The 10,856-nt window shown below is 35.4% G+C and overlaps 1 protein-coding gene across 2 annotated transcripts in view; it reads right to left on the reverse strand.

The window, feature by feature from the left end:
* LOC135195535 (uncharacterized) overlaps positions 1-7,220 on the reverse strand; it is a 50,857-nt gene extending 43,637 nt beyond the window's left edge. Inside the window, exon 1 of one of the 2 annotated variants that reach the window (XM_064221786.1) lies at positions 7,015-7,220. In XM_064221786.1, coding sequence (XP_064077856.1) covers positions 7,015-7,101 — 87 coding nt within the window. In that variant the 5' untranslated portion in view covers positions 7,102-7,220. The remainder of the gene's footprint in view (positions 1-7,014) is intronic. The other variant, XM_064221787.1, reaches the window with a different exon arrangement.
* Positions 7,221-10,856: the final 3,636 nt, after the last annotated feature.

The following is a 10,856-nucleotide window of genomic DNA, read 5'->3' on the forward strand; positions in this document are numbered from 1 at the left end:
TGCAGGATATATTTTATAACTTTATTTTCATAATCAAACATAAAAAGGCAAATTGAAGAATTTTATTCCTCATTGCCGTGGCCTGTGGTCAGAAAAGCCAGGGAAGGTTGCCAGATGTCACCAGAAAGCCACGCTAGTAGCCGAAATTCCTCAAAACGGCAATCCTGATACATGTATATAGTACCTCCGACAGAAATGGCTCTTAAGTGTTTGTATACGTCGGGTTATTGTACGGTGGGGGACAAACCCACGGTCTAGAAAGTGTACAAAACATACCCTTGGTGTTGCTAGATCGCGGAAGAAAAATTACAATGAAACCTTCGCTTAAAAGTCTTGAGGGTATCTTAATACTCATTGTCATTCAGTCCGTTCATTGGTAAAGGACAGCAGGAACTGACCGACCTCCGTTCAATGCTGTGTCATTTAGCGGGAACGTAAGTGAACGTGAAGGGACTCTTGTAAAAAAAAAAAAAAAAAAAAAAAAAAGGAAAAAAAAAAAAAAAAAAAAAACTGGTATATACTGGTCCAGTGTGTTAATTCAGTATGCAAGTGCGTTCCCTCTGAAATTGAAAGCTTTCTGTTTATTTTCTTGTTCTGTTTTTGTTTTTGTTTGTTTGTAAACACTGCTCTCGTGCTGTTATATTAACCTAGTTAAGAGTATATGCTCTAAAAAGAGGTTAAATGTCACTGTGTCGACTTGGGTATGTATATACATTATATGAACCCGATTAGAGTATATGCTTTAAAAAGAAGTTAAATGTACGTAAACAAACTTAATGCTCTCATGACATTAACCTGAGTAAGAGTATATGCTTTAAAAAGAAGTTATACGTCACTATTTACGAATGTAAACAAACCAACTGCTCTCGTACTTAATATTAACCCAATGGAGAGTATATGCTTTTAAAAAGAAGTCATAGACGTGACTTCGAGTGATGTCACGCTCGATTGTGAAGTCCAGCAGATTGCGGTAAAGGTGACGGCGGTGGTGTTGTTGATCTGGATGATGAGGAAGAGGCGAGTGTGATGGAGAAAGAAGATGGTGATGATGATGATACAGGAAGTGAAGGACCCCATATACGTTGAAAGTGAAAGGGGGATCTTGCGCTCTTCACATCTCGAGGGCGGTTCTTTGGCACAGATGAAGGAACGACGACCTTCTCTCTCTCTCTCTCTCTCTCTCTCTCTCTCATGATAGAGGATGGCTGCTGAAACTTCTTGTCAGACTTTCTACTCGTATCTCTTGGAAAAGAAGGTGAAGAATGATTTCCTCTCACGTTCTCTAATGTGCTGGATTCCTATTCATCAGAGAGAGAGAGAGAGAGTCTTTCTCCTTCCAAAACCCTTTCATTCCCCCAGGTAGGAAAAAGGTCTTGTACGGAATTCCACCTGTAATGGTTTATTTAGCCTTTCCTAGTTTTGATGGCTATCTCTGGTTAGACCTCTCTCTTCTGATAATCATCGTTTATTTCTATTTGCAGTGTTTCTGGGGCGTTGTTTATCTTATAATAGCGATAAGATACACACACACACATTATATATATATATATATATATATATATTATATATTATATATATATAATATATTTATCTTATAATATATATATATATATATATTATTATAAAGTGATGGGCCTCGCTAGCTTTCTCTTGTTTTCCTGTTTCGTTTTCTTTGTCGAAATAAAAGAAATAGTTTGACAAGGTATCTTATGAATAGTTGACGACACTAAATAGCGTTGGAACTCGTTACATTTCTCTGTGTTTTCTTGTTTTTGTTTTCTTTGTCGACCCAAACCCAAAGTGCTCTACCGGAATAGCTTATGAATGGCTTTACGACATTAAACAGTGGTGGGACTTTTTTCTGTGGTTTCTTCTTGTTTTGTGGTCATTGTGTCATTTACCGAATGTTTGTAAATATTTTGTAAACACTTCAGTGCAATTAAATATTGTGATTACTTGACACTATCAACAAAATAAGAATCTGTGACTCTCTCGGTGACCTCACCATATATAAAAAAGAAAAAATAAAATTTCAGTAAAGCAAAAAGCTAAATAATACTAAGTCATTATGCTGAGCCAGCCAGAACTCATTCTCAAGTGGTTTAGTTCTCTTAAATATGTCTTGATTTTCCCTCCCAGGTGGTTAATTGCTAAACATATACGACCAGTGACCCGCAAAAAACAGTGCCTCTCTCTCTCTCTCCTTTCACATGTGACTTCAAAGGGGAAACTTTGGGAACGTCCTCCGTGTTTTTTTTTTTTTTTTTTGAAAAAGCCTTTGGGAGGGGAAAGGCACTGAGGTTTATTTTATTTGTCTTCTTCTTTTTTTAATCTCGGCTTAATCCCTGGTCGGGGTCGCTGTTTGTTATAAGCCCTCTGCAGCTGTTTGTATCTAGAACGACTCATTTTATCATTGGGGGGAGAGTGAAATGTGTAATTATACACATACACGTATGTGTTTGTGCATTAAATTACTCTTGTATTCGAGAGGATGAAATATGCTTTTTTTTAAATACTGAACAGTTGCTATATAATAAAACCCGCTGAAATTCTGAGGTGATTGATTGACGTATGTGAAGGAGAGAGAGAGAGATTTAAAAACAAGACGAATAACGCAACGAGGAAATGTGGTCATTTCCGTAAGGAGAGGTCGAACGAAGTTTCGACAGAGAGAGAGAGAGAGAGAGATTGTTTGTGCTTGTCTCGGTCACTTATTTTTACCATCTTAAAAAGAGTCAGATTAGGAACCGATAGACCTTTCCTCTCTCTCTCTCTCTCTCTCTCTCCCAGAGAAATCTGTGTCTTCCTTGACGACATACAATGAGCTATTGTGTACTTTGGTTTCCTCTTCCCAAAATAATGGACGTTTTCACTTTCCCCCTCCCAAGGTTTCCCTGGCTTGTTTTCATTAATTTATTCACCGGAATAATCAAGATATTCATCTACATCTCCGATCTCTTCTGCTTTCGTCAAGTGTGACGTGAAAGTATTTTGTTCTTGTTTTTTTTTCTTTTTTGCTTTCCCAAGGTTGGTTTAGAGCATGAAACACTTTATTATTATTATTATTACTATTATTATTATTATTATTATTATTATTATTATTATTATTATTATTATTATTATTATTCAAGGTTTGGGCATTCGCTTGCTTGATTTATTAGAACTAATGAAAAACGTGTGCAAATAATAGTATAATAATAATAATAATAATAATAATAATAATAATAATAATAATAATAATAATAATAATAGCGTACCTTTAGGATCACATTTTTTGTTGAAATCTTCACTACAGCTACTACTACTACTACTAATAATAATAATAATAATATTGATAATAATAATTATTATTATATTAATAATGATAATGGTAATATTAATAATAATGGTAACAATAATAATATATGACATTAAACCAACTCAATATTCTTAGTGAAAACAGAGAGAGAGAGAGAGAGAGAGAGAGAGAGAGAGAGAGAGAGAGAGAGAGAGCGCCTCCGAAAAGACTTCTTTGTCATAAAAACACGACACCTGAATGACAGGTCTTCAGAAATCACTGCTGCTGCTGCGTTTCCGAGTGTTATCGACGAGAAAAAGTGGCTTGGCGGGTGTGACGTGCTCGGTCAGGTTCTGCCGAAGGTAATGATTGAGAGAAGAGAGAGAGAGAGTCAGAGAGACGAGAGAGAGAGAGAGAAAGTAAATTTTTTTTTGACGGCTGAACCCTGATGAGATTACATATAATTTCTCGTTATTTTGGGGGGGAAATTTTATATATTTATATATGTATATATTTTTTGCATTTTTTTATATAACCGTATTCGTTATAGGTCAATATTGTTTATAGTTAATAAGTATACGTAGAATTTTTTTCTATTTTATAAATAATTTAAGTTTTTCATGAAAATGTAGATTTTAATAATTTTTTAAATCAAAATAGTATTCGTTTAGGTCAATATTTTGTGTAAATATATATACATATATATATATATATATATATATATATATATATATATATATATATATATATATATATTTGTGTGTGTGTGTGTATTTTTTCAGATTTTAAAATTAATTTATCTTTTTTATAAATAGATATAAAGAATATTTCTTCCATAAGACAAAGCGCCTGTGGCAATCATCGAAGAAGAGTTCACTTCAAGCGCTCGCTCCCAAGGTGTCTCTCTCTCTCTGTCTCTCTCACGCGCGCGCAATTATGCGCACGCAAGCACACGTGTGCCCTCGATTACAGTCGTCAAGATGTGTCGCTCGTTTTAGTCGTCCTACTGTTATTAGTCGTCGCATTTTCTTGACGTTTTGTAGAAGGAGGTGTTGGGTGTGGGGTTGCGTGACTGGACGCTTTGTAGCCTCACTTTTTTTTTTTTTTTCACTCATTTCTCTTATGTAAGTCTTATATATATGGTCTTCCGAAATCGGTGTTGTGTCAGGAGTGTTTTTTTTTGTTTTACTAGTGTTTTTCTACAAGCTTGCAATTTTCCTTACTCAATTCCTTATGCAAGTTTTACGGTTTTTGACAAGCAGTTTTTTTTTTTAGCACCGTTTGAAGGTATATGTTTTCTTTATTGATATTTCTCAATATTTATAAAGATAGATATGAAGTTGGAATAGGCGCATATGAGCATATATATGTATGTATGTATGTTTGTATGTATTGTTGCCTTAGTCAATTCCTTATGCAAGTTTTACGGTATTTGACAGGCAGTATTTTTATCTTCTTTTTTTTGAGGGCAGTGTTTGAATGTTTGGTTTTTTTATTGATATTTCTCAATATTTTGAGAAATAGTTATAAAGCTGAAATACACACATGTAAGTATATATGTATGTATATGTTTGTGCGTATGTATGTTTGTATGTGCTTGCGTGTGCATCCATGCAGTCACAATCCGGTGTCAGTCATCTTAAGGAAACTTCTTATGCTTTACTTGGGTGACTGAGTCACTCGCTCGCTTTCTCGATACGTAGGTCCCAAACCGAGTTCATTCTTGCGCTAAAGAAGTTTTTTTTTATATCATTATTAATAAGATAAAACATTATACAAAATATTCAATGCATTATTAGAAGACGGATGTACATAGGTCTTTTTGCGCGCAATCAACGATAGAAAATTCTCAGACCAAACATAACAATATATATATATATATATATATATATATATATATATATATATATATATACAGTATATATATGATTATTGTCGTAGGACTTGATTTGAGGATTGCGTATTTTCCCTATAATTCCCATAAAATTATAGATGTGATGAATATCCGTATCTAACGGACATAATATTTGTGATAGATATATGTATATTACGGACATAATACTTTTAAAATGTTCTATATATATATATTCAACTAACTGGGGAAAAGTTTGACTGAACAGCCGTCCTGCATTTGATATATCTTTGGAGTTCCGTATTGGCTCCTTTTGTGAAAGTTGAGAGAGTGTGTGGAATAGTTATCTTGCATTTCGTGAACATTGCCATGAGAGAAAGATAGAGAGAGAGAGAGAGAGAGAGAGAGATTATGGGATTCAGCATTTGAGAGAGACAGAGATTATGGAATTCAGCATTTGTGTGTGAGAGACAGAGAGAATTCTGGTGAAAGTTCGTAATTCACGAGAAATGCTTTTATATATACAAAAAACTACATCTCTCTATTTGACAATAGACCCAGTATATATATATATATATATATATTATATAGTATTATATATATATATATATATATATATATATATATATATATATATATAAGAAGAGAAAACGCTGTCGTGAGAGTATTTCTCTCTCTCCGGGAACGAGACAGAACTGGAATTACTGACGGGGCTCAGGAGCGGACCCCCAGGGACGCCTCGACTCCGTCATCGCTCTTCGACTTTCTCGTCCGAGCGCCTGAAGATGCCGTCGCGAAACTTCGACTTTCACATGGCTGGGGAATAATCGCCTTCGTTTTCTTTTTATCTTTGTGTGTGTGGTTTTGTTGGTTTTTACTATAAAGAATTGTAATGTTCGAATGCGTGAAAGCTTTGAGTGATATTTGAAAGTTTTCTTTTAGTAAAGCGTAAGGTTTGTGACATATATATGTTATGTTATGTATTTGTTTCCATGTTTTTTTTTGGTTTTTGCATTGTTATATTGTTCATTGCATCGTAAGAATAACCAACAACTGTTTATATATATATATATATATATATATATCTATATATATATATATATATATATATATATATTATATATATACATATATATATATATATATATATATATCTATATATATATATATATATATATATATCATATATATATATATATATATATATATGTACATACTATATATATATATATATATATATATATATATATTATATATATATATAGATACTAACAGTGTTTATATATATATATATATATATATATATATATATATATATAAGAATAACTAACAAGTGTTATATATATAGTGTATCAGTGGTTAACGTTTCTCTTCTTTAATGTTACTAATTTTAATAGAAAAACTATTTCTTTGTTACAGGAACAGACTAGAAGGGTAAGTGTACTGAACCTTACAGTTTTAAATATCTTTCTGTATTAAAATGTACTTTGGTGTAAAAGAAATTATTTGAAAAGTTAAGGTAAAAAGTTGTAGGTTGATTTAAAAAAAAAGTTAATATTGCATGTCATTATAGCAAATTTTATTACTAGGTTATAAAATATTGAAATGAATAGTTAAGTAATGCTATTTATAATGTTTGAATGTCTTTTTTGACGTAAGGAATTACTGCAGTAAGGTCAGTTAATAAATTGTGATGTTGTTCAGTTGGTAGTAATTGTCTTCTGAGTTGACGTTGAATGTATGTATTGTCTTTTAGTAAATGTTGCATGTATGTTGAAAACACGTAACGGGCAATTATAGAATGCGTTGAGTTCAGCAGATACGAGAGGGAGAGGTGAGCTCTCTCTGCCTTTCAGAAAAGAGTATAGTAAACTTCTAGACTTACCGGTGGTGGTGATTCTGTATAAGCCTCCGACGGTGCATAAGTTGGTGGAAGGGACACCGTGTCCACCACGTCTCCCTTCTCAGCCATGTTCAGAATAAAATTATCAACACAACAAAACAAGAACAAAAAAACAAAAGATATGCAGGATGCCCAAGTTTCCTCCTCTACGAAAACCGAAGTGAAACTCCCCGACTCGCCAGAGGAGCTCTCGCTTTTATAAGCTTCTCCCGCCCTTCTTGCAGGTTGCCAGGTGGTCTGTTTCCGGAGCTTTTTTGAGGTTGCTGGTCACTGGGAAAGATTTTTGCAGCTATCAGTGTTTTCTAGATTGCATTGTATTATTTTGCATTCATGAATAGTGCTTAAAATGTTTTTAAGCGTTCCTGGAATTGGGTATTCATAAATCAGGGCCTGGCACTCGCTTTCCAGATAGTGCATGGGGGAGACGGGGTTGAATGGAGTATATTGGGGTGGCAGACTACTTTCCATTCGGGTTGTTTCCAACGTGGTAGACCGCGATAACGCTCTCAAACCTTATTAAAGTCAGGATGGAAGTGCCTTATTCCCCCTCGCAGGTGGATTTTTATAGCGCATTACTGCGCCCCTTAATAGACGCTCCGAAAGAGAGGGATGTGAGAATCATGACGAAAAGGTTATCTCGGCCGATTGAGGCGAGTGAAACCGAAAGTCTGCAAGATAAGATTCTTAATCATGCGGAGGTTGAGGGTTATTTTACCACAAAATGACACGTCTTTTCTTCATCTGATGTTTTCTTTCTTTTTTTCTTAATTTCCTTTGGATTACTTTCTAGCATCCACAGTAAAAAAAAAAAAAAAAAAGAAAAGACAATGAGACTCCCACACACCGAGAGAGCGTGTGGGAGTGGGGAAACGGCTCATATTATAAGTCTAGCGACAATGTTTTCCTAATATAGGAAATTTATTTTTCTTGTGCCATTTACGGCTTCTGTGAGTCGTTTCCAAGGATGAAAATTTGAAAATAAAAACAAACGGACAGGTATTGTTAATCATGCCTTGAAGGGGGTGGGGGGGGGGGTTACTTAGTAAAGAAAAAATCCAACTGCATTATCTAATATGAAAAGTACCTCCTCACCCTATATATCCTAGTTCCTATCAGCCGCTTTCGAAGCATTCTCTCTCTCTCTCTCTCTCTCTCTCTCTCTCTCTCTCTCTCTCTCTCTCTCAACATGGCATTATTAACTAAAATGAAACGTAGTAACCTCTCATCCTATATTTCCCGGTTCCTATCAAGCAGCTTTCGAAGCATTCTCTCTCTCTCTCTCTCTCTCTCTCTCTCTCTCTCTCTCTCTCTCTCTCTCTCTCTCATATCCATTTTTTGACTATCGATTATTGTTAAAGATTACGTGACACGCCGAAGCCAGAAGCCAAAGCGTTACATAACGTAACACTCGGACTACCTGGCGTCACGATCACGCACGACTTGACTCTCGGGAGCACGACTTAACTTCTGGAGACAAAACGCTGACCACCACTTTTCGAATTCGGGAGGGGTTGGTGAGGGGAGGGGGTGACGTTCATAGACCATTATCGCCAGCCACACGACTTTTCCACCAGAAACAAAAGGGGCCGAACCAAAGACACTGATCATTGTTTTCCCTCTGGAGGAGGGAGGCCATTGTGTCTTGGTGAGAGACAACTCCAAAGAGACGTTTTGACTACTGGACCAGAAGAAGCCAGGCGATCGAAGCACACCAAGGCCTATTTCCTCGTTAACCCCGATGTTATGGCGTGCAGTAAAGAATTTTTTTTTTTTTCATTCCTCTATTTTTATTGTTTCTTTGTTGCTGTTTACTGGCGTAAGCGTTAGAAAAGTGAGTTACGTCTTTATATTACTTTTCGCGGTAATTTTTGTTGTATCATTATTATTATTATGCGCATTGTTATAGCAACTTTTTTCTCTTGTTTACTCCCCCAGGTTGGAAGTCAAGTCCGAAGATTGAATAGCTTTGGAATTCAACTTGAGACGTTAACAGACCATCAAAGCTTCTATTTCATATATATATATATATATATATATATATATATATATATATATATATATATATATATATAAAATGTAAGCCTACCCCTCAACTTTCCATCTTAATGTGGACTTTTAAACAACAGATCATCATTATATATATATATATATATATATATATATATATATATATATATATATATATATATATATATATATATATATACATTATAATTTAAACCTACCCCTCAATCTGCCATCTCAATTTGGACTTTTAAACAAAATATCATCGTGATAACTCCACAATCATTATAGATTATATTACCGGTGCTTATATCATCATATTTATTCTTCGGTGACCTTTGACCTACTTAATATATAGCATATCTTCGGCATCTTCAAAAGGGCTTCGATAGGAGGACGTTTCCAAAAACCCCACCTATGCCACGGTAGTCGTACTGCCACAATAGTACTATCTCTATAGACTCAACATAATCACAAAATATTGCTTTTGGCTTGTAATAATGAAGATACTTATTTTTTAAAAGTGCTTTCCTCCAGTTATACATTATAATGATGATATAAATTTTTTACAATGTTTTCCTCCTGTTATACATTGGAAAATTATTATATCCCTGACCAAGCCATTTTGCCTTTCCACAACACTAGGCCTATACTTCTGTCACTACTGTTAGAAGTCTTTTAGACCCACTAAGATTTCGTTATTGTTAGTTTTACCTCTGCCAGCGAACCTGGGAGAACGTCATGTTCTTTGTTCCGTTAACATTTCTTCTGTTTGCAGAATGACATAACATTTATACGTGAATTCTCACGAGCATTTTATGAAAACGTCGGATTCGTGACTGTCTCGAGTAATTAGCTTTTGAGAGAAACAGGAATTTAACCTTATGGAAGAAAGAATTGCCTTTGCAAGAGTGGTTGAAACGAGAGAGAGAGAGAGAGAGAGAGAGAGAGAGAGAGAGAGAGAGAGAGAGAGAGAGAGAGAGAGAGGGGTCTTGTAAATCTCTAAGGAAATCACACGATGCATTTCATATCTCGCTCTACGAGTCGACGTCATCTCCCAGAGAGATGTTTTTGTTTTCGGATTGTTTATTAGTTGGTCGAAAACGTGTAATATTAGAAATGGTCCATTACCCGTCCGTGACGTATAGGTACAGGTATCAGACGTTTTCAGGTTTCCAGAGGTCGCAGTGGATATCACGATCACGAAGTTTCCTGACCTCGAGGGTATAGGTCACACTCTCTCTCTCTCTCTCAGTGAGTCTATGGTATGGAGCACGAGGCAGCTATTATGGGTAATAGCTCCTCACGGATACTTATTACCAGGGACGTCCCAGGTAGGGTACGTCGTCCTAGACTTAGGCCAAGTTAGTCGTAGGATATATTCCTGTTATTACCACACCACACTTATGTTTGTTTATTGTTGATTTGGTAACAGGATTAAACAAGGGCTAATTTGTGGATTTTGAAGAAATTTTTTCAAAGATTGGCCTCGTTGCCCAGTTTCAAGTGGTAAGAATTTGTTGGAAGTGGTTTGCTCGCGCTTGGCGGAGTTTTGTGATCTCGGAAAGTTCAACCAAACCATTTCATCGCACTTCTAGACAACCATAAGAGCTTAGTGAAAGCTACCATTAGACCGATGTTAGAAAAGCTGGACAGCCAAGTCGTAAGAGAACGAATGTAGGGTAAGAAAAAAAATCGTTTCAAGAAACGGGCTCTTCGTGAATTATTTCCGTTTTCTCCCAGAAACCGTCCTTAGTCCACTATCTTGATATCTGTCCCCTCATTTAGATACTTTACGCGAAGTCATGGTACTATTCTGG

The sequence above is a fragment of the Macrobrachium nipponense genome, chromosome 16 (assembly GCF_015104395.2).
Source record: "Macrobrachium nipponense isolate FS-2020 chromosome 16, ASM1510439v2, whole genome shotgun sequence".
In the NCBI taxonomy this organism is placed as follows: domain Eukaryota; kingdom Metazoa; phylum Arthropoda; class Malacostraca; order Decapoda; family Palaemonidae; genus Macrobrachium; species Macrobrachium nipponense.